General features: G+C 39.2%; 2 protein-coding genes across 5 annotated transcripts in view; one reads left to right on the forward strand and one right to left on the reverse strand.

Moving 5' to 3' along the window:
• Positions 1-25070, forward strand: part of PRKG1 (protein kinase cGMP-dependent 1) — a 1318464-nt gene that overhangs the window by 708419 nt on the left and 584975 nt on the right. The window lies entirely within an intron of this gene.
• Positions 10881-13526, reverse strand: CSTF2T (cleavage stimulation factor subunit 2 tau variant). 3 transcript variants are annotated; one of them, XM_063637881.1, is made up of 4 exons: positions 12536-13260; positions 12432-12487; positions 11669-12380; positions 10881-11551 (listed from the first exon to the last, which is right to left on the reverse strand). In XM_063637881.1, exons 1-4 carry the CDS (start codon positions 13179-13181, stop codon positions 11322-11324), a joined length of 1644 nt encoding a protein of 547 aa, XP_063493951.1. In that variant the 5' UTR covers positions 13182-13260; the 3' UTR covers positions 10881-11321. The 3 variants fall into 3 exon arrangements, with proteins under 3 accessions (XP_063493951.1, XP_055130308.1, XP_055130307.1); XM_055274333.2 differs by having other exon boundaries at positions 11669-12487; positions 12536-13259; XM_055274332.2 differs by having other exon boundaries at positions 10881-13526.

Below are 25070 nucleotides of genomic sequence, written 5' to 3' on the forward strand. Positions count from 1 at the left end.
CCCAGTTAGGACTGGAATGCAAGTGGTCTGAACACATGTGGAAAGGGAAGATTCTTAAGTTCCCAATTTATCTTTACAACCTTTTTTGTTTGTTTGTTTTTACTTTTTAGAGGAAGGCTAGAGTGCAGTGGCGCAATCTTCGCTCACTGCAACCTCCGTCTCCCTGGTTCAAGGTATTCTCCTGCCTCAGCCTCCCAAGTAGCTGTGATTATAGGCACCTGCCATCATGCCTGGCTAATTTTTTATATTTTTAGTAGAGATGGGGTTTTACCATATTGGCCAGGCTGGTCTCAAACTCCTGATCCCAAGTGATTTGCCCACCTCAGCCTCCCAAGTGCTGGGATTACAGGCATATATTACACCCAGCCATCTTTACAGCCTCTTGATGGTTTGATGTCACCATTTGAAAGGCCTTGATTTGAATTTAAATTGTTGTTTGCTAGAAATGTTTTGAGTTCACTCATTTAAGGCCAGTGAAAACTTTCAAGAAAAAAAAAGTTAATTTGCTTAATTTACAAATGTTGATTTGGTTAATTTGTACTCTTAATTATGATTAGGTTCAAAGACAAGGTTAAAAGCACAAATTGCAGTATAGAGTTTTGCTACCATTTCCAATACATTTACTGAAAATGAATTAACAGAACAAACACTGGGCTGATCCTTTGAACTGTTCTTGTTATACTGGTCCTTTCTTTTTGATGCTTTAGAATACTTAGATGAGGTTTGAAAAATTGTTAGCAGCAGAATTCTGTTGAGGGTTTATTCACACTGAATCGTAAGCATGCTGATTTGACAGCTTCAAAATTTCTTCTAGAAATCTTGTTTCTAGTCTAGATAAATTCTGTGTGATGTTAGGCAATATTTCTGGGTTATAGGGAAAGACATTTACAAAAGAAAATGGAGTACCCAGATGTTAGCATTCCTATCTGGATAGTATATCTTACCATAAAAATAATGAGATTTGTGGGATTAGAGAACAATTTAGGTTTTATGAGAGAATTTTTTGACGAATGGTGGCATTCATTCCAGAGAGTAACAGCTTGGCTGGAACAATTTTTGGTGTGCAATGTTTCTGGTGATCATATATAATAAATATAAATGTTTCTACCAATTCAATACAACTTCTTCTCCATATCTAAGGAAAAAAGGTTTACACATATGGACAAAATACATTCAGGTGTCTTCCCCAAACAACAATAATTCCAATTATGGTGTCTTCGGTTTCCCAGCAGATCCAATGTTCACTCAATTATCTGTGAAGGAACAAGATTTTTGTTTGTCTGCTTGCTTGTCCAATGTGGCATCTAATACATGGGCTATCTCCTATTTTCCTCAGATTGGGTAAGGATTCTTGCCAATTCTTGATTTTCTCTGCCAGTGGAAGGGAAGCCATGTAGGTAAATTAAAAATCCCTTCTATTTATCATAATATTAATTTTATGGTGCTTTTATTTGTTGTTGTCATTGTTTTCACTTTCTTGTAGGATTAAAGCAGTGCTTTTCAAACGTTTATTTGCATGTGGATCCTTGGGGATCTTATTAAAATGCAGGCTTTGATTCAGCAGGTCTGGGTGGGCCCCCAGATTCTGCATTTCTGACAGGCTCCCAGGTGATGCTGGCGCTGCTGGTCCAAGGAGCACACTTTAATTAGCAAGAGATTAGGGTATATTCTGTTCTTCTCAGTATATAACATCGCAAGGAAGGGGAAGGAGGAGGACTGGAATGGTGGCAGATTGGTGTCTCTCCTGGGTAATCCCCTGGAGGTGAAAGGGAGACAACTATGGCAGCACCAAACCTCAGATAACATTTCCTGAAGGATTTTTCTTCCACTGCCTGAAAAATTTCTGTGAGGAAATTAAAGCATTGACCTGCTTTGTCTAAAATTGCCAGTAACAATCCTTTTTTTTTTTTTAGTGAAACAAGGATTTGGACACTTACAAAATATCAGGGTAAATTCTAGATTTTAAAGATTTTTAAGGTATTTTAAAAATTACCTTGCCCCCACAGTATTTAACAATGATATATTTTTAGCTCCTCACTTTTATAAAATCTTGTAGAAACAGTCCACATAGTTTTCATAGAAATAACTTTTTCACACTCATGCTAATGTCAATCAGTCAATCTATATAAAACAAAAAATAGTACAATTGGTATAAACTGGTTTACCATCTGATATGGTTTGGCTCTGTGTCCCCACTCAAATCTCATCTTGTAGCTCCCATAATTCCCATGTGTTGCAGGAGTTACCTGGTGGGAAATGACAGAATCATGGGGGTGGGTCTTTCCCATGCTGTTTTCGTGATAGTGAGTGGGTTTCATGAGATCTGATGACTTTAAGAACAGTGGTCTCTCTCTGCCTACTGCCATCCATATAAGACATGACTTGCTCCTCCTTGCATTCCGCCATGCTTGTGAGGCTTCCTCAGCCACGTGGAACTGTGAGTTCTCCATTAAACCTCTTTCCTTTGTAAGTTGCTGAGTCTTGGGTATGTATTTATCAGCAGCATGAAAACAGACTAATACACCATCAAACACAGTTGACATAATAAATCTATTTATCTACTATCTTTCTATATTTCAAAGCATTCAAAATAGTTTTCAGAGAAATAACTTTTTATTTTTACAATCGTATTTCATACATACACATGTTATACCTACGTTTGTGCCTATATGCATATTCATATATTACAGTAATAGATACAACTAGCATAGATTTATTTGGGAACAAACATGATTTACATGATAAATATAACATGGGCATAATGAAGAGTAACTCATTCATGACAGTCATCAAGTTTGGTGGGTGCATAGAAGAACCATTATGCTTTGCAAAGGGTTGGAGAATATGGATTAATCCCATATAATGTGTAAGTGGTGCTCAGGTAAGATAACTACTCTTAACAAACAAACAAGAAAGACAACAAGATTATGAGAGAGAATTGGGAGACCATTTAAATTTACGTTTGCTTTGTCTGTGGTTTCCCAGGTGTTCAGGAAAAGGCCTCTGAGTAAGTGCTATACTATGTAAGCCAAGACCTGAGTAAAGAGAATCAACTAGCCATTCAAAGGCCTGGGGAAAGAGTGGGTGATGAGCAAGAGAAACTCCAAGTACAGAGATGAAAATGAGTCTGGCAAATTCAATTAAATAAAACTAGGCCCAAAATGTTTGTTGAAGTGAGTAAGGGGCCAATGGTAGTCTGCCACATTGGTGTACTTAAGGCTTGTATTAGTTCATTCTTGCATTGCTATAAAGAAATACCTGAGACTGGGTAATTTATAAAGAAAAGAGGTTTAATTGGCTCGTGGTTCTGCAGGCTGTACAGGAAGTATGATGCTGGCATTGACTTGGCTTCTGGGGAGACCTCAGGAAACTTAGAATCATGACAAAGGGAAAGGGGCAGCAGGCACAGGACCAGAGCAGGAGCAAGAGAGCAGAGGGGGAGGTGCTGCACACTTTTAAATGACAAGATTACATGAGAACTCACTCACTATTACGAGCACAGTACCATGGGGGATGGTGATAAACTATTCATGAGAAATCCACCCCCATGATCCAATCACCTCCCACAAGGCCCCTCCTCTAACACTGGGGATTATATTTCAATATGAGATTTGGGTGGGGACACATCCAAACTATATCAGGGCTATATAGGACACACAAGGATTTTGAATTTTATTCTAAGAGCAATGTAAGCCATGAGAGGTTTTAACAGGGAAATAACATGATCTGGTTAAGGGCTTTTGTTTTGTTTTGTTTAAATTACTGTGCTTGTTATATGAAAGCTATATATAGTAGATCATTTTCTCTAATCTATATAAGTAGATTCCTAAATTGGTACAGGCTGCTTCATATTCATTCCAGGCAACAAAGTGAGATAGTAGAGAATCAGAGAGTCAGAGGTTGACAGGTACATCAATAACAGATAAAGAAATTAAAGAATTCTGGGCCCGGCACTGTGGCTCACTCACTCCTGTAATCCAAGCACTTTGGGAGGCCAAGGAGAGTGGATAAGGAGGTCAAGAGATCAAGGCCATCTTGGCCAATATGGTGAAACCCCGTCTCTACTAAAAATACAAAAATTAGCTGGGTGTGGTGGCAAGCGCCTGTAGTCCCAGCTACCCAGGAGGCTGAGGCAGGAGAATCGCTTGAACCCGGGAGGCGGAGGTTGCAGTGAGCCGGGATTGCACCACTGTACCCCAGCCTGGTGACAGAGTGAGACTCTGTCACAAAAAAAAAAGAAAAAAAGAATTATGTTCCACTATGTATACTATCCATATCTTCATTCTAGAGCTGTTAACATTTAATATCTATATATATGAATAATATATATTTTATAAATGCATGTTTTCATTGAAAAGGAAGATATTGCTATTTTGGATTAACATTTATTGAAAATGCAAACATTTGTGGGATAAATATACTGATTGGCTTAGTTTCCTAGGACATTCCTTTGCTCAGTGTAGCTCACCAAAATCTACAAAAAAATTGCATCAAGATTTTTGTTTTTGTTTGCCCTGGGTTTTCTTTTTGTTGCTGGTTGATTTTGCAGAAATATATATGCAGAACCAGTTGCTAAACAGGTTTTTCTTATCTTTTTTTTTTTTTTTTTTTTTTTTGAGATAAGGTCTTTCTCTGTCACCCAGGCTGGAGTGCAGTGGCAAGATCCCGGCTCACTGCAGCCTCCACCTCCTGGGCTGAAGTGATCCTCCCACTTCAACATCCTAAGTAGCTGGGACTACAGAGCCATGCCACCATGGCCAACTAATCAACTAATTTTTGTATACTTTGTAAAAACGGGGTTTCACCATGCCGCTCAGGCTGGTCTCAAACTCCTGGACACAAGCAGTCCTCCAGCCTTGGCCTCCCAAACAGCTGGGATTGCAGGCGTGAGATACCCTGTCTGGCCTTGAGCAAGTTTTTCTATGTCACATTTGTCAAATTAGACACCAATATTGATCCAATCTAATAATTGTGTTTTTATACTGAGTAAAAGCAGGAGTTGTAAGCTCGAAGGCTAGGAAGAGGTTAGGCTTGTGGCCAAATTGGAGAATATAAGCTGCTTCTACAGGCATTTAAGTTTAAAATTTTCAAGAAAATTGACTGGTCAAATAAAACATATCTGTAGGCTCAACTGGTCCACAGATCACCAATTTGAGGTTTCTTGTCCAAAGATATTTAAAACTTTTAGGGACAAAACTTGAATAACATTGACAATAATTCTACAAGTTTCAATAGTGTAATTTCTCTGATGCTTAAAATAGATGAGGATCTTTTTCTCTGATGATTGATAAGCATAAAAAGATGAAATCATTTCGGATATAGGCTTAGCCAAAGATAGGAAATATATTGTATTAGTAGTTGATGGTTGTATTTATTGTCCTATACAAGGTTTGTGTCTGGCAATGTTTTTAGTCTTGATTTATGTCACTATATTGATTAACATGAGAACAAGAGTGATATTTCCAATATGGAGTATGATTTAATAAATGTTAAGGCACCAAACAAGCCCTATATTGGCCTTTTTTTTAAAAAAAATCACATTATGAACTCAACTATACCATTTCTCTGTCACCCAGGCTGGAGTGCAGTGGCGCGATCTCGGCTCACTGCAAGCCCCGCCTCCCGGGTTCATGCCATTCTCCTGCCTCAGCTTCCCAAGTAGCTGGGACTACAGGTGCCCGCCACCATGCCCCTGGCTAGTTTTTTGTATTTTTAGTAGAGAAGGATTTTCACCCTGTTAGCCAGGATGGTCTCAATCTCCTGACCTTGTGATCCGCCCACCTCTCCCTCCCAAAGTGCTGGGATTACAGGCATGAGCCACCACGCCCCACTCAACTACACCATTTTTCAATGTTGGCACTCATTTTATTTATTTATTTATTTATTTATTTATTTTTTTTTTTTTTTTTTGAGACGGAGTCTTGCTCTGTCGCCCAGGCTGGAGTGCAGTGGCGCGATCTCGGCTCACTGCAAGCTCCGCCTCCCGGGTTCACGCCATTCTCCTGCCTCAGCCTCTCCGAGTAGCTGGGACTACCGGCGCCCGCCACCACGCCCGGCTAATTTTTTGTATTTTTAGTAGAGACGGGGTTTCACCATGGTCTCCATCTCCTGACCTCGTCATCCGCCCGCCTCGGCCTCCCAAAGTGCTGGAATTACAAGCGTGAGCCCGCGCCCGGCCCACTCATTTTAAATGTTATTAAAGTGAGTCTGTAAGATTCACTTAAAGAATGTGTACATCGCCATACTCAGCTAATTTTTACATTTTTTTGTAGAGACAGGATCTCCCTGTGTTGCCCAGGCTGGTCTTAAAGTCCTGAACTCAAGCGATCCTTCTGCCTCAACCTCCCAAAGTGCTGGGATTGCAGGCATGAGCCACTGCATCTGCCCATCAGATATATTTTTTAAATGACCAACCTTTGTAATATATATGAGATTCATTTCAAATGTCTGCAGATATTATACATACTCAATCATACAAAATTAATTATGATTGAGAATGTTGTGTATTTTTTGTAATTAGCTATGTACTTTTTATTTTTTTATTTTTAAAACCCTATGATTAAAGGATAGTTACCTAGTTTGGGAATCTAAACCAACTCTTGGTTATAAAGGGTTGTTATAAAATGCTAGGTGTGGTGGCTCACACCTCTAATCCCAGCACTTTGGGAGGGCCAAGGCGGGTGGATCATTTGAGGTCAGGAGTTCGAAACCAGCCTGGCCAACATGGTGAAACCCCCGTCTCTACTAAAACTACAAAAATCAGCCAGGTATGGTAGCACACACCTGTAATCACAGCTACTTGAGAGGCTGAGGCAGGGAAATCACTTAAACCCAGGAGGCAGAGGTTGCAGTGAGCTGAGATTGTGCCACTGTACTCCAGCCTGGGCAACAAAGTGAGACACCATCTCAAAAAAAAAAAAAAAAATAGCTGTTATTTGGTAAATATTTGGGTGCTTTTTTTACAGTATTTAATAAGCACCAGGTTTGTTATTTTTAATGATGTTACCCCAAGTGACACTTATTTTTAAATTCATTTTATTTTATTTTGAGACAGAGTCTCACTCTGTTGCACAGGCTGGAGTGTAGTGACACAATCTCGACTCACTTCAATCTCCACCTCCCAGGTTCAAGTGCTTCTTGTGCCTCAGACTCCCGAGTAGCTGGGATTACAGGGGCCTGCCAACATGCCTGGCTGATTTTTGTATTTTTAGTAGAGATGGGGTTTCACCGCATTGGCCAAGCTGGTCTCAAACTCCTAACCTCAAGTGATCTGCCCACCTCAGCCTCCCAAAGTGCTGGGATTACAGGTGTAAGCCACCATGCCCTACTCCCAAGTGTCACTTTTGACACAATTCATGCCCTTGAATGATATGTTATATATTGTTGTAGAATAATATCAAGAACAAACATGATAGTTAATATTTTATGAGAAAGGTAATTGGTAATATGAATATTTGTGAAGGTGAATTTTCAACCAAAGGAGTAAACTTTTGTTTCAGGGTGCATAAAAACAAATGAAAATATTTAAAGATCTGGTTCAGTTAACATTTGAAATAAATATATATAAGCACATTATACAGTATGCCAATATCATGTAATATCCCTATTAACATTTAATATTAAAATTTATATGGATACTTACAATATATTAATAATGTCCGTAATATGAATTAGTTCTTAACCAGCGCATTCTTGATAAGAGACTGATGAAAAAAGTAAGCTTCAACCAGGGAAGTTCGTCTAGAGATTAGCTGATATAAAGCAGTGAGAGACTGACATTCTTTTGTGAGAAGACTCTCAGATGTAACTGATAATTCAGTTTCTCTGCCACAGTAGGTTGTTGCACATAATTACCCTTAGACCTCATCAGACCTAAGAGAAAGACCTGACACACCATAGGAAATTATGTTCTGTGTGCTTAGCTAATGTCCCATCACAGCATGGAAAAACAAGAAGCTTTGCAAGCTGTGATTATGTTAACGGTTTTCTTTTTTAAATGTTTTTCTACCATTAGAATTCTGAAAAGTGTAGTTGAAAGCCAAACATAATCTTACTTAGATAAGCTTACTTTTGACTGGGATTCACATTGGCTTATATCTTATAAAATACTCCAAAATCCTAGGAAGTCAGCAGATATTAAAACATACTTTTGGTATTAATCATCAGTAATATGAGGGCAAGGGCTAATGGGCAGGCACTGATTAAAGTTGATCATTTCATAATCCCAAAAAACATGTACTGCCCAAGAGGATAAGCCTTAAAGAAGCATTAGCAAATCACTGTTTCATCCCGTCATCTTCAACTATTATGATGAATGAATTGGTGATTTTATTTTAGTCTACACATCCTAGGGAAAAGTCAGGATGTGAGGAGTTATAACCGATGATTGTGTAGTAAAACACATAAAAGATTCTGATTGTGGCAATATTGCTTGCATTATTCTTTACTATCAAAAGAAATAAGGCTCTATGCTTTCTACATCAATATTTGAATGTTCAATGATTCAGAAGTGAGGAGAATCTATTTCCTTAGCTTTCACAGAGTATAGGTGATTGTTTTTAATAACCTATTTCTAATCGTTTTTTTAAATGGAAATAGTTGTTATAGCTCATTTGTTCTGTGTTGAATCTAAACCATTATGAAGGCAGCATATGTGCTCTTAATGGGATTTTCCCCCCAATAACTCTAATAAAATATTTTGTTCTTTTCCCATCTGTGAATATAGGAATGAGATAGGCTGTCCCTTTTTTCAGTTTGTGGGAGTGGACGTAAACAGTGCACTGCAATATAACTAATGTTGTCAGTAATGAAGATAGCTACAAGGTGCTATTGAAATACAGAGGAATTCTCTCTGGGGAACATAAGCTTAATATCTGACTATCGCCAAGATGTTGCTTATACCAACCACAAAATGGCACGTCTTTATAGTTATTTCAACTGTCAAACTATATAGATAATGGCTCTAAGAGAGTTCCATCCATTCCTGCAATTTCATTAGTTCTGCCTTTTTCATTAAAAACAAAAGGTAATCAGACCCCATGTATATCCAGAATGGAAGACTTTTGTATAATGTATTCATTAAAAATAAACATATCAGATACTAATGTCAGCCTTAATTGTATTTTTATTTTCTGCATTAAACAATGCAGAGATTTGACTAAAGACTAACATTTAATAATTTTCAGTTAGAGCCCTTCAGTGAAAGCTTAGAGATAAAGCAACTAGAATCTCAAAGTGATCGAGCCAACTCTGTGAATCAGTATTAAGTGTAACTATTGCATATGTAAAGGCGAGTTATCCTCTCCAACATAGGGGAGGCATATAGGAAACATGGGAAAGTAGCAGTATGAACAAGAGGAAAACAGGTAGTAGAAGACAACAGCGTAGGGATGAAAACCTTGTGAACGAAGAATTACTAATTTAAAATGTAAAAATTTTGCAAAGGGAAGATAATTTCTACATTTTCAGCTCTTTGTATTAAACATTTTTTCATCTGCAACTAGATATTGGTTTTTCTTCTCCATAGTAAGATCACCAGATATTTGATAATTTATGCTTTTATTACTACTTGTTTTATGATACCAACGTTATGTTCACATCCTCAAGGCTTTATTTTCAAGAAAAAATAAAGGCATAGTAGTGCAATGTGATAAGCTCCATCTTCCGACCAACTTTTAATTGTCTCATTGGTATGTATATTAGGACTAAATGGCTGTATTCTGTACAAAAAGTAAAATGAGCAGTAAGTCAAGTGAGTATTCAGGCTGTATAAAAACTTCTACCTACCTGGGCCTTGATTATTCTGGTAAGATGATTAATGATAGAAAAGTAGATTATGAAATAAGAAACTAAAAGGCATGTTAAATGCTCTTTAGTCTAAAGGTTTTTAACTCCTGCCTGGTGGAGCAAATGGACACCATCTGTATAAGAAAGCCAGATACCAACAAACTGAGAGCTTTACTTAGTGAAACCTTCCACTACTTATGAAAAGTCAAATATCACGTATAACTCATCCAGATCAACTGGTCCCTAGACACTGATTTTTGGGAAGGATGTAAGAGAATTACTGACTCAGATTTAGGGTTTAAAGACTACTGAGAAATAGGAAGGTATTGAGAGATTATTGGGTTTCATCAGAGCAGACTTAAGTAGCCTGGTTGATTTTAGAATTGTCACAGCAAAATCATCATGCTTGGATGCTCCAGGCCTGGCAGAAACTTGCTGGTCTCTGTAGGGTGGGATAAGTGAAGCAACATTAAACCAGGTGTAGTCCTTAATTTCTCAGGTAACATAACTTTAGAAAAAACAGTTCTAATACAAGTTAACTCCTGTCTGGTTGAGCAAATGGACACCATCTGTATATGAACGCCAGATACCAAGAAACTGAGATCTTTACTTAGTGAAAACTTCCACTACTTATGGAAAGTCAAATACCATTTATAACTCAACTAGATCAACTGGTCCCTAGACACTGATTTTTGGGAAGGATGTGAGAGAATTACTGACTCAGATTTAGGGCTTAAAGACTATTGAGAAATAGGAAGGTATTGAGAGACTGGGTTTCATCAGAGTGGACTTAAGTAATCTGGTTGATCTTAGAATTGTCACAGCAAAATCATCATACTCGGATGCTTGGGGCCTGGCAGAACCTTGCTGGTCCCTGAAGGATGGGATAAATGAAGCAACAGTAAACCAGGTGCACTCCTTGATTTTTCAGGTAACATAACTTTAGAAAAAAACAATTCTAATACAAGTGTAACCTTATCCTGCTAACTCTAATGTTTCAAAAATAATCCTAAAACACTAAGACAATACTTATCCTATTGCCTCCAAAATAGGATTTTGCATTTTAAATGGTTTACCAAAAAATGTATCTTATATTTTTGGGTAAACTTTTATTTTGTTATACAACCAAAAATCTTAAAACCATCTTAGTACATTAACGTTTTAACAGGTCAACTTTTAGTCTTTATGAGCAGTTTTCACAAAGTTTTACTCAACATTTAAAAAATGTAGTTAACATACTGTAGACACTTCAATATTGCTGCTTATTCTTTGTAATCTTATTTGGCATAATATAATCATGTTCAGAGTTATTTTAAAGTAACTTAAAGTGAACAGACACACTCCCTCCTCCCCCCACCCTCAATTAAAAATAAAAAGGAAAACAGAAAGAAAGAAAAAATCAAAAAATAAGATTAGGTTCTAGGAGGAGGGAAACCCTAATCCAAGTGTGGGGATGCAGAAGTCAGCTTTTTGCACCCATTCTCTGTGCTACAGGATAAACTTTGAGACTACAGCCAAATATTTTCTAAAACCTTTCAAGAAGCTCCAGTGGATTTCTGGATTTGTTCCTTTAAAATCAGGATACTCTGCCTTTGCTCAGGGGGCAGCATGGCAATCTGATCTGCAGTCAGTTGAAGAACCTGCATGATCAAAGCTGCCTTTTCCTGATCCTGTGGAGTTACCTGGCTCTGCCCAGGACTAAAACTGCTAGGCTGGCTTCCACCTTGCTTGCTTGCCCCCTGTATACCTCCTCCTTGTATACTGACTCCTTGTATGCCTGATCCCTGCATCCCTCCTCCTTGTATGCCTGCTCCCTGCATGCCTGCTCCTTGTATGCCTGTACCCTGCATACCAGCTCCAGGATTCCCCACCCCTGAAATGCCTGGGACCTGTCTGGGTCCCTGAGGAGGGCCACCTGCCCCTATATTAATGGGACCAGGACCCTGAATTCCACCAGTCATAGGGCCTCTTGAACTGGGGACAGGGCCCCTCATCTCCAATCCTCTTGCATCCATGCCTCTTGCTTCCATCCCTCTGGTTTCCATCGCACAGGTCTCCATTCCCCTCCTCTCCATTACACGTGTCTCTAAGACCTCAGTTTCCATGGCGCGAGTCTCCATCGCTCGAGCATCTCTACTACCTCTACCATCCATAGGTAGACCCCTTTGATCTATCATGGGGCCTCTGGGCTCTCCAATGAGCAGTCTGGGATCTCCTAATGGCCCTCCCCTCATCTCATGTGAGGAAGGGCCACGAGTGTCATGACCAGAGGCATGATGCATGGGAGGACCCTGATGGGGTGGACCCAGATAACCTCTGGGCTCCACTTCTCCAGTGACTGAAAGCAAAGTCCCTCCACGTGGGTCATTTGGAGCATCTCCTAACAGTCCTCGAGGAGGCAGACCACCAGGAGTCATGGGTCCACGAGGTATAGGAGCTCTAGGATCTGACATCTGCACTTGTCCCCGCTCTAAAGGCACTGGGCCAACCCCTGGCATTCCAAGTTGGGGCTGCATTGCTCCTCCAGGAGTTAAGGAACCAGGACCAGGTCCGGGAACTGCAGCTGGTATTGGCCCTGGAGCTGGAATTCCACCCTGGATAGGAGTCTGCATCAGAGGAGGAATGTCCTTCACAGGTCTTCTAGCCAAATGCTGAGGCTGAGGGGCTGGAGGATTCTGCTGGTTCAGCAGAACATTAGGTCCTGGGCAGAGCCCAGGGCCAGGGCCAGGGCCAGGACCAGGGCCAGGGCCAGGGCCAGGGCCAGAGACAGACACAGATTGAGATTTGCCTGGGATCAGTGGTGTGACATGTATCTTCCGATGCAGAATTTTCAGAGCAATCTCTGGATCCATGATTCTCATCACTACTTGTGCCTGCAACAGCGCATAAGCCAATTGTGGATTTTGAAGTAACATGTTTCGAGCTTCCTGGTGGCTGTTTTGGACACAGAGCTTCATCTGCTTCATCAGCTCAAACATCTGCTCCGGGGGGAGACTGGCTACTGCTCTGGTAATCGATTCAGGGGCATCTTCTGGATCGATGGGATCCCCATAGGGTGAGTCAATAATGGGCGCTGCAGGCCCGAGGCTCTTTAACTCCTCCTTATTCTTTTCGCTGGCAGCATTGTCCACCCGAAGCGCTCTCCCACTGAACTCCCGCCCATTGAGGTTCCGCATGGCACTAAGCGCGGTCTCTTGGTCTTGGTATTCGCAGAAGCCATAGCCCTTGGGTTTTCCCGTCTCTCTATCGTATACCAGCCGGAAACTGACAACAGAACCAACCTCCGAGAAAATGTCCTTTAACTGCTCCTCAGTTGCCTCATACGGAATGTTCCCCACGAACACGGAACGCAGTGATCTATCCATTGCCGGGTCTCTCACCGCCAAACTCGACATGATTCCGGTTGTGCAGACAGCCGATAGCGGATTCTTCGAGGCGTCTGTCCTCTTGCGACCGACACTTCCGCTGAGCAACGGAAGCGGCTCTCAAGATCCGGGCAGAAACCTTACTAATTCGCTTGAATCGTTCCGCTTGCCTGTGGAACCTGCATCCCACTAACAACTTATCTAATGCTTTCCGTCCCTGATCCTTTGTGGTTCTGTCAGCTTCTTATTACAGAGTCGCATGATTCCTTTCCATTTCACGTTCCGCTGACCTTCTGTGGAGCCCCAACAGCCCCACTACGACACGCTTGGTACGAGATGACCACAGTAAAGATGGCCGCATAGACTTCACCATAGTAACCGGGAGGGGACTCCTCCCTTGACGTCAAAGGCGGTTTTGCTTCCGTTCCACCGGCGGGAAACCGCCAACCGAAAGCGGATTCAAGGCGGCGTGTTTTTCGTTCTGACAAAGTATTTTCATGTGGCCTTTTATTATAGTATAGTTAAGCTAGATTTAAAATCACATTCGCGACTGAGGGAAAAGCGTAGTCGTTTCAAAGCACATTTGAGATTTGCCCCTTAAAGTAAAACAGTATTATATCTCCTTTTTAGAACAACATTTTTGGAAATTAACTGACAAGAAATATAAACTGAAGCGTGTGCCGGCTGGGCCCTGCCCCGACTCTGTTGCTTCCTATAACCGCTGTTAATGGATGGGTGGCAGACCCTTCTAGGTTTTTCCTGAGCACACGGGCAGCAGTCGTGCTATTCCTAATATTACGGTTTTCTTCCTTAATAATAACCGATTTCAATATTAATTGGTGATTAAATAAATTAGTGATTAATTAGTTATTAGTATTTTATCGCTTCAGAATATGGAATAAAGAAATTTACTTAACTATCCCTACATTGATTGCTTCTGATTTTTATTATATCATGCAGTGAGTCCACCACTTCCATGAAGGGAAAAACAAATGGTGTTTGTCTTCTGCTGTTAGCTTTGCAGGCAGGAGTTAAAACATGTTCAGTGTGGGGTTTCCCCGCCTGCAATTCGAAGCTAGAACTGAAGCTTGGAGAGGGCTAGGTAAATTCCCAAGGACAAGCAGCTGCAAAAAGGCAAAGTCAGGATTCTAACCCAGCTTGGTCTCTCATAGCTCCAACTCTACACTGCCTTACGTGTATTGAATATTTGAAATGCAGCTAGTGTGACTGAGGAATTGAATTTTAAATCTCATTTTTTATTTAAATAAAAAAACTAATGTTCAGTAGTCTATTGGAAAACTTTTTTAGTATTTAGAACAACTTGGGTATAGAATCTACTTTTGCAATAATAAATTGTGTTCTAAATAAAAATCATTTCGAAGAACACTAAGACAAAAAATAAAAATAAATAGAAAGTATTGCCAGTCAAAATTTAACATTCCGGTTGAGGTGTGCCATACATGTAAGATACATGGAAGATTTTAATGATCAAATACAAAAAAATGTAAAAATAGCTCATCAATTTTATATTTTTTATAAGTTGAAATGTAATATTTTATATATTGGTGTAAAAAATTATTTTGAGGTTAATGTTATTCATTTCATTTTACCTTTTAAAATGTGGCTATTAGAAAATTTAAAATTATATGGATAGATTGCATTATACTTCTGTGAACTGGACTGCTCCAAGCCTGTGCTTTAATTCCAAAACAGGGAATTATTTTATTCTGAAATATGCCTCTTAAGTGGATTATGAAACTTTCAAATTTCAGCAAAAAAATTGTATTATGTATCTTCAGTATCCTATTCCAATGAATAGATTTGACATGAGTATGATGGTTTAACTGCAAATAAGACACCATTTACCTTCAAGTTTTTGAAACAGTTCTGCACATAGCTGTTCACCCAAGATGCACAACAGTTTACATTTGCAAGTGACAAGGTTCATTTACATCACCTAATAAGATTTTCCTGCTATATCAAACAGAATAGCCACCTGCTAGCAATGTTTCCCCAATGTGATTCTTTTATTGGGGACAAAAGGGGAGGGGTTAAGGATAGTAGCATTTCAAAAAACGAAAGACAAATTTATTTTTCTTCCTTCTATACCATCACTTTACAAAGAGAAGCCATGCCTTTTTTATACACATTCTGTCAAGGGTAACTTACAAGTTGAATATGTGTGTAATTGTGTGTGTATTAAATGTAGTAATCATGAAGATGGTAATGGAGTATTATAATATGTTGCAAAATTCACAGAAGATTGCACAGCTTGACAGAGTTTCTTTACGGCTGATGCTATCTAAACCAGTGGTCTTCACATGTATCAGAACCACCTTGAGCCACGGCTTGTTAAGTCAGATTCTGCTTTAGCAGGTCTGGAGAATTTGCATTTCTAATAAGCTCTCAGGTGATGCTGATACTTTGGTCCTAGGGATTGGTAGGGGATCTTTGGTCCTAGGGATTGGTAGTAGATATTCTCATTTACATCAGACCAAACTAAATTTGGTACACTCTATTAAAAGATTTGAGGTAAAGGTTTTTAAAACATTATTAGTTTACTATTAATATACTATTCTAGTACATGCTGATCTGCTACTGAAGATACTCTGGACATGAAGACTGGGTGAACAGAGAGTAGCTGAAGGACTATGGGGACAAACAAGGGGGAAGTTATGATTATAGAGTGTGCTTTAGTCACAGGCTTTCCATGTTCTCTTTAGTCCCACTATTCCAAACTAGAAGAATGGTTTGTCATGCCCCCCCTTCATACAGGACCAGTGTGACCCACCATGTAATTCCATGCCCAGAACACATAAACTAATGCTTATTGTTAACTGAATGGCCCCAAATCAAGAGCTCAGATAAACCTATGTATATTTCCTGGTACCAGTACATATTTTTTTATAGATCTAACTTGGAAGAACATCCATTTTTATACTGCTTTTTTATTCCCATAAAGTTTAAATTTTAGATATTTATAGCATGGCATACACTCTGAAGAAAAGTGTACATGGTATAGTGTATGTTCAGATGTTGATTCTTTCAATAGATTGATACCAGATATATTAAGACTGATTTCAAACACACAAGAGCATCTATGGCCAAATGGAAACTGTCTTTAATCACTTTCAGAAACTATAAACTTAATCCATTGTTCAAAATGTTTTTTGTTTTTTTTTGTTTTTTTTTTTGACACAAGATTTCACTCCTGTCAGCCAGGCTGGAGTGCAATGGCGTGATCTTGGCTCACTGCAACCTCTGCCTCCTGAGCTCAAGCAATTCTCCTGCCTTAGCCTCCCGAGTAAAGACTACAGGCATGTGTCACCGCTCATGGATAATTTTTTGTGTATTTTATAGAGACAGGGTTTCACCATGTTGGCCAGGCTGGTCTTGAACTCCTGAGCTCAAGCGATCTGCTTGCCTAAGTCTCCCAAAGAGTTGGCATTACAGGCATGAGCTACTGCACCTGGCCTCAGACTGATTTTTGAACTTCTACCCTGAAATTGCTTTGGGCCTTCATTTATAAGTCATACTAGAAAATCGGTACATTAACTGAAAAGTATACTTTATTTTTAACAAAGAACAGGATTATGCAACAAAATCACCCAACTTCCTGACCAGATTTGGCAAAAAATATCATGCTTAGCTAATTCCAAATATCAAACCTTACATCAGAATACAAAAATTCTGTACACTTTGAAGGAATTTAAAAAAAAGATTCACTATAGAGTGTAGGGAAAAAAGAAAAGATTCACTATAGATTCAGTAGACAAATTCCAAAGACAAGAACTAAAAATATTTTGAGTAATGACAGGCATTTTTGAAATAAGTGTACGGGTCCTTCAAGGAATAGCTCAAATAAACTACTCCACAAAGCTTTCTATGACCTTTCTACCCTTTCCCCTAGGTTAGAAGTAATTTTGTTTTTCTTTGGATATAAACCTTGCTTATACCTTGTACCTTTCTGATTATAGTAACTCCTTTACCTTTCAGTAAAATTGCAATTTTCCTTCTAAACTGTAAAATCATTATATATCCCCCTGAATCAGTTAACTAAGTGCCTCAAATTTATTATTTCATTCCGTCAATATTTATTCCAAGCACTGACAATACAGCAGTGAGAACAATAGTCTACCAGAACAGAAGGTCTCTACATGTGGTCCTTGGTTCAGTGGCATCAGCATCACCAGGAAACATCTTAGAAATTAAAAGTTTGGGGCCCTACTCCAAATCTATTGCATCAGAAACAGAGAAATCTTTGAACAAGTTTTCCAGGTAATTCTAATGCAAGCTCAATTTTGAGAACCACTACATTATAAGAATGCAATCATAGTTGCCAGGCACAGTGACTCACACCTATAATCCTGGCACTTTGGAAGGCGGAGGCTGGTGGACCATTTGGTCAGGAGTTCAAGACCAGCCTGGCCAACATGGTGAAATGGTGAAACCCCGTGTCTACTAAAAATACAAAAATTAACCAGGTGTGGTGGTGCATGCTTCTAATCTCAGCTATTGTGGATGCTGAGGTTTAAGGATCGCTGGAACCCGGGATGTAGATGTTGCAGTGAGCTGAGATCACACCACTGCACTCCAGCCTGGGCAACAGAGTGAAACTCTGTCTCAAAAAAATAATAATAATAATAAATAAAATAAAATAAAAAGAATGCAATTATAGTATAGTAGCTGATAGATAAATAGATATTTTGTTTTCACCTCTGTATCCTCAGCACCTGGGATAGAGCTCAGCACAGGTGGATGTTCATTATATATTTGTTGAATGAATGACAGGAAATGACTTTAAAGTTTGCTAATTCACAAATAATTTGATTTTACCAAGGACAGAACCTGTGGCATTGAATAACATGCCTCAAATCAAAGAGAAGACATGCTGCCAGGACCCTTGTCATTTTATTCCTAAGTCAGTGATAGTTCTTCCAGGTTGCCATTTGATAAAATAGATATGCAATAAAGTATGTAGAGATGGAAGAGAGTGATATGGTTTAGATCATCAAGGAAAGCTTTCTGATGGAAATGAGATTTAGGGATGGGTTATAATCTGGCATAGATAGGTAGAAGATGAAGAAAATAAACCCGGAGCTAGTAATAGCCAATGCAAGAAATTGGAACCTGGTGTTTTTTATGGCCTCAGAGGAAACCAAGAGAGTTGGTGAGGAGTGTGACAAAAGATGGGCTTCTGGGACAGATTATAAAAGGTTTTGAAGTTCAGATTCATGAATGTGAACTTGATGTGAGAGTCAGTAGGCTTCCTTCACCACCCCCTGAAACAGGACCATAGAATAATAATGGCAGAGGCTTAAGAATACCAAACTTATCTAATGCTTTTCTATATATTTTCTATCTAGGCTGTTCTTTTTTAATATCTTATAACTTTTAATCTAAATTGTGGCAGTTGTTCTTCCTACATATGACACACTATTACGTAGCTTCATTCTCATTACTTGCCCTCCATCCCTTCACATATTCTCCTCTGGCTAAATTGTACCACTCATTTTTTATCATACATGATCTGTATTTTTTCACCTCCTAGCTTTTTGTGATACTATTTGTCAGGGATGCTTCCTTTTTTCCTCTTCTTCTCTTCCCTCCCCCATGTTTAAATCTTTCTGTTCTTCAATGCTCACCTCAAAGACTTTCCATTTAGAGTATTGGTTTGGTACTCATTATCTTCTATATTAGAGGTATCAATATTCTTGTATTACCATAAAATCCATATCTGATTGATATTCTCCACAATGCCTGGTCCAGTGCCTTTTGTATTCCAAGCACTTAGTACATATTTTTAAATTAATACAAGATCATCTTATAATAACAAAATATAGATGTTAACCAAATGATAATTTAGTGCCCTTTGCTTACAAAATACTTTTATCTGGGTTCCCACATTTAGTCTTGATAACAGTCTTATGAAGTATATGCAATCGTTTCCTGATTTTTAACAATGAAGAAACTCAGAGTTATTACATAGAACTTTACCTAACAATGGACTCACTCAAAATACAGATACTTTATAAAGGCAAACTCTGAGCACTTAGTAGGGAGAAGGCTCTTTGATAAATGCTTTATATAATGTAATATTTCATTCTTTCTGCAACCTTTTGAAGATAGGCAGTCATAGTTCCTCAATTTATAGGTAAAGAACAGAGGCACAGAGAAGTTAACTAGTGTGCCTATGTTAACTAGCAGAACGAGGATTTGAACACAAACCATTTGACTTACGAAATCAAACTCATAAATCATTGTTCTATTAAATGAGTTGCCTAAGGATACATAGCTACCAAGTGGAATAACGACAACCTGAAAGCAGGTCTCCTGAATTTGAACTTTCTATTTCATAAGTAGTACAGTGATCACAAGTTATTGATGCCTGGGCACCATCTCCCTTGGCCTTTTTCCTGATTGTCTCTGAGTGTAACTAATTGCAGTTGTGACATCACAATCAGTGCTGTGGTAACAGATGGACTGTGAGGTATAAAGACTGAAGCAATAGAGAAAATGTTTCCTTTTCCAATTTGCAGGACTATAGTTAAACTTCACATAAAGACTTTTATAAAGCATCCAGTTAGATAAAGCATGCATTTTTCCATAAAAGGAAAGAACTCAAATTAATTTGGTATATAACTTTTTTTCCCAAAATGTTTAACGTATTTAATATGAAACAATGTACAGAGGAATAAAAAGCAGATTTCATGTACTCAAACTCCTAACCTCAAATACTCCACCTGCCTCGGCCTTCCAAAGTGCTGGGAGTGAGCCACGATGCCTGGCCCTGAATTTCATTTACTTATACACAGGATGAATCACTGTTATTGGCAAGTGCAGATTACATGAATTTGGGGCTGCTGGGAGTCTGCCATTTCTGGACTTGAGATTGAACAGAACCAAATGTTCTCCCTGGAAGGGACTGCGAAGTCCAGCCCCATTTTTTTTTTTTTTAATAGATAAAGAAAATGACGCCCAGGAAAGGAAAGAAATTAGACCAGGCTCAAATATCCAGTTACTGATCTAGCTTGTAAAAGGATTTAGATATTCAGATTTTTCTCATCCAAACTATACTCTCAGCACTTAGAAAAGGCAGTAGAGTGAAGGAATTAAGAACACAGAGATTTTAATGTCAGAGTGACTTAGATTGGCTACCTAGTTCAATAAGTAATTGTGTGGCCTTGTACAAATTACTTCACCTCTCTGTGGTTCCATTTCCACATCTTTTAAATGGGAATAATGTCACCTGTATTGGATTGTTGTGTGGAATACATGATATACTTATATTTTTATTATTCCTCACATTGTATGGTAACTATTAATCTACATTTGTTATATAGTAATAGTAGATGAAGTAGCATCTTATGTGGAAAGAGACACAAGTTTTAGTCTAATGCTATTTATTTGGGGGCCTATATTTTTATTTTTATTATTGAAGGGCTTGTACTTGTACTACCTGGTCTTGTCAGATTATATCATTTTCAAGTTGTACAACCTTAACACTGCCATTTTAGCTTTTGGTAGATTTGTAGTTGAAATGGATACTTTTTAGGCTTGATCCCATAGAATACTTAAATGAGAATTTTACTGATCATCTTGGCGCACATTAGGTTCTTGTACTAAACCATGAGATGCACTCTTCAAATATTTAGTCGGCTAGAATTCCACTTGTCCATTTTTATTAAAAGGGCCTGCCTGAACTTTGACTGTGGAGGATATAGGCTTATTTAACACCACATCGTTCTGCCACACAGGTACCTATTTGAGTGCATAGTCCTGTTCAGGGTGATATTAGAACTACTGCTTTTACGTGTGCACTGGCAGTTGTAGGCCATTTATTCAAACATAGAAAGGCATAACTAGTTAGACAAGAAGCAAAGCTCCCTTATTCGTGCTTCAGGCTGTCACCCGAAGGAACACAGAAGTATCCTCATAAACTGTGGAAAAGTACAAGCCCTGTAACTAGGTCTGAATAAAGATACCCTATTTAAGTGGAACAACGCATAAATCTTTTTTTTTTTTTTTCCTGTGACCAGAACAATACAAAACCTCACTTCAGAGAAATGTGTAAACTGCCACTCACTTCAGAAATTTGGCTAGTATATCTCTTCTGAGGCTAGGTTGGTCTGAGAATGTGCCTATATTTGTACCAAGTTGCAAGAAAGAGGCCTTTCTGAAAACATTTGATTCCAGGCTCAGACTGTTGAAAACAACAAAAGTCAGTTTAACAGAATATATTTTAGATTCATTATCACAGTTGAATGATCCTTGAAAAACATCACTTCAAGAATGCCAGTTTAAATTACCTTCTAACTCTGCATTCTTGAGTTAGAAAACCTAAAATCTAATGTTTATAGGAATGCAGTAGCTAGCGCTTTATGGTACAAGTACAGAAACCAATTCCAACCAAGGTAAGCAAAGGAAGTGGTGGTTATTTTCATGACATTTTGTTATCTCTCAGAACCCACAGAAATTAGTCCGCCAGGCTGCTGTATTAGAATACCACAGACTTAAACAGAAATTTATTTTCTTACAGTCCTACATGCTGGAAGTTCAAAATCAAGGTGCAAGTAGGTTAGGTTTCTCCTGATCCTCTCTCCTTGGCTTGCAAATGGCTGCCTCCTTAGTGTCCTCATGTTACCTTCTGTGTGCATGCACTCTGGTGTCTCTTCCTTTTTCTATAAGGACACCTATTGTATTAGATTAGGTGTCCACACGTATGACCTCATTTAGTTATAGTTATCTCTTAAAAGGCTCTTTCTCTAAATACAGTCACATTGTGGGCTAGGGCTTCAACATATGAATTTTGAGGGACATAATTGACTCCATAACAAGCAGTAATGCAGTAACCTCTAGGAAAAGAAAAAATGGATAATTGTTGGCATTCAGAATACTCTATTCCCATCTCTTTCTCTCTCTCTCAAAATCTTTGTCTCCCCACTCCCTTCCTCGCTCCCTCTTCACTGCATCTCTTTGTACATTTGTGGTGGTTTTCCTCTGTTGAAGGATCAGATCTCCTATTTCACTGTCTAGTCCATTGTCATTCCAGTTTTCTGGAACTGGGAATCTGAAGGTCCAGCTTTATTCTGATGTGTATCTGTGATTCAATTCAGCATTGTTGAGAGGTTGGAGCCAGAGTGATAGTGAGACCATTTACCAGTCTATGTCTGCTGGGGCCCGGTAGTCAGCTGGAGCAGGAGGAACCCTACAGACTTTTGCGGTGCCAGTTGTTAACCTCCTTTACCTTCCAGGTCATGGAGAGGTCAGGAGACTGACTTAATGGGCTTGAGGGAGCATCTATCATCCTGTACCACTGGTGTAGCCATACTGGTTACTGCTGACTATCTATCCTGGTTGACAATGAATTCCAAAAATACTTTGGTGACTTACTCTTATGAAGGAAGGGAGCAGTTAAAAGGGCTGTTTTGAGCTAGACAGCCATTTCCAGTGCACAGTCTGCCAGAGAAAGTTTGTCCACAACCTTCCTCTAAATCATTCTCTCAATCTCTGCAAAACATAAAACATTATTTCCAAAAATAGATCTTTTTCTTAGAAATGTTTAAATATGGACTTCCAGTTAGAAAAATGGTCTAATATAAAACAGTAGAGGAATGTTTAGCCACCAATTCACAGTTTTTGGAAAGTTCACACCATATATAATGCGTGACGTTCTTGAAGGTGAATACAGTGTACTTGTAAAATATCAAACTCTTCCATCCTTCATATAAAAATATTGACCATTTTTCTTGACAGTTTAATGATAAAATCATAGCGACAATTCTTTCAGTTACTGTCATCTTTATCACTATCATCTGACATTTATGCTGAAATAGCTGTGTATACATTCTTGCAGAGCAGTACAATGAGAAACTTTTCTCTCTGGCCTCCAGGTGTTTGTCAATTCCATCCCGGCTCTGGGGAACAAAACAAGTGCCTGTAGGAAAACAGGGAAGTGCAAATGACCTATTCCTCTAGAGCTCAGCCTTTTGTTAGCCTTGAAAATGGAATTGCGTGTGTTGGTCCATAGCCCTTGAGGGGTCTAGGAAAGAGAAGCTGGATGCCTACAGGGAGAATAAAGAAAGTGCCAACATTTTTCTGCCCATGTAGTGGTCTGGAGTTTGCTGCCAAGGTCCCAGGACTGGGTAATTGTTGCAGGTCTTCATTCTTATCAGCAGGACTTCCACAGGGAGGAGAGGTTCTGGGAAATCCTCCTGACAGCAGGTGTCTGCAAATGGGGAGGCAGAGATGAGGGAGGGAAGGAAAGTGCTTGCATCCCCATCAGGAAGGAAACTTACCTGACACATTTAGGAGCAGCAAGGGTTTGACAATGCTTTAGGATACTAAAGCTAGTATACTCGTTATTCAACTAAATGTTGAATTTTATATATATCAGCATGTATTTTATAAATACCTACTGAATGTATACTGTGTGGAAGGTAGGCACACAGTTGGACAATATGGGAGTTTAAATGTGAACGAAAATGTGACTTCTCTTTTCAGTAGTACTTTCACAGGAAACTTTATCATTAGCCTTTCTCTTGAACTTACACTGAGGATTTATGGTGCTCAGATTTGAGTCTCTGGCAGAACAGCTGTGCCTGCAAGGAGTTTCCCTTCTGTCAGACGAGATAGAGAATAGAGGATTTGAGCAGACAGTTTCCAAATGCATTTTTTGATTTGTTTGATTTCCTGAGAGGTATATAGAAAATGAAAATGTAACTGCTGTTCATCCATTGACCCTCTTTCTGAGGTTCAAGATGAAAGATTTTTTTTTCTTTATTACTGAGAAAAGGACTGTCACACCCCGAATTCTGTCTATCTGTATATACTGAAGATAGGGATTATGATTTATAGCGGCATTCCACTCAGAGTCAGCATAACACTAATAGCTCCTCACACACCCCTTCATCTAGAAGCAGAAGCTTCAGGCAAGCCTGCTCTATGGATAGTACATTGTTGCCAGGCCATTGATTCGTTGAGCAGCAAATGGTCATTTCATGGCCAGAGTTCTTAAACGTTAACCTTAAAGCATGATTTCTTGAGAACAATATTTAAGTACCACATAAGTAAACATAGAACCAAATTTATTACTTAAATGACTACGATTAAATTTAAATATCATTGTGCTTTAAGCAAATGATGCTATCAGTTTCTTCTCACAAGTGAAGCATGATAGCTTCCTAACCGGGGACAGTGGAGTCAATGTGCCTGTTGATGCCATGATACATCGTCCTGTTTTGTGGGGGCGGGAAATATTTTTATTTAATTTTCTTTTTTGTTAATAGAGATGGGAGGTCTCCCTATGTTAGCCAGGGTCTTGAACTCATGGCCTCAAGCAAGCCTCCCATCTCGACCTCCCAAAGGTGCTGTGATTACAGGTGTGAGCCACTGCGCCCAGCCAGTGGGGTTTTCTTTTTTAAACACGTGAAATAATTACAGTTCCCCTTTTGGGCTGGTCAGTGACTAGCTGTGTTAATTATGTTATTTGAGAACTCTGCTTCCTAAGCTGACCTTTCTTTTTCTTTTTTTTTCTTTTTTTTTTTGAGATAGAGTCTCACTCTGTCACCCAGGCTGGAGTGCAGTGGTGCGATCTTGGCTCACTGCAAGCTCTGCCTCCCGGGTTCACGCCATTCTCCTGCCTCAGCCTCCTGAATAGCTGGGACTACAGGCACCTGCCACCACACCTGGCTAATTTTTTGTATTTTTAATAGAGACAGAGTTTCATCGTGTTAGCCAGGATGGTCTCGATCTCGTGACCTCGTGATCGACCCGCCTCGGGCTCCCAAAGTGCTGGGATTACAGACGTGAGCCACTGCGCCTGGCCTGAGCTTTCTTTTTCATATACAGTCTCCTAATTTTTTCTCTTTCTCCTGTTTCTGTAGTTGTTGCCCACTATGTCCATTACTTTCTGACCTC

Source organism: Symphalangus syndactylus, chromosome 4 (assembly GCF_028878055.3).
Source record: "Symphalangus syndactylus isolate Jambi chromosome 4, NHGRI_mSymSyn1-v2.1_pri, whole genome shotgun sequence".
NCBI classification, from domain to species: domain Eukaryota; kingdom Metazoa; phylum Chordata; class Mammalia; order Primates; family Hylobatidae; genus Symphalangus; species Symphalangus syndactylus.

What these genes read in the sequence shown, in the direction of transcription:
- CSTF2T (XM_055274332.2), bottom strand. Translation starts at nt 13,181, where the DNA reads ATGTCGAGTTTGGCGGTGAGAGACCCGGCAATGGATAGATCACTGCGT.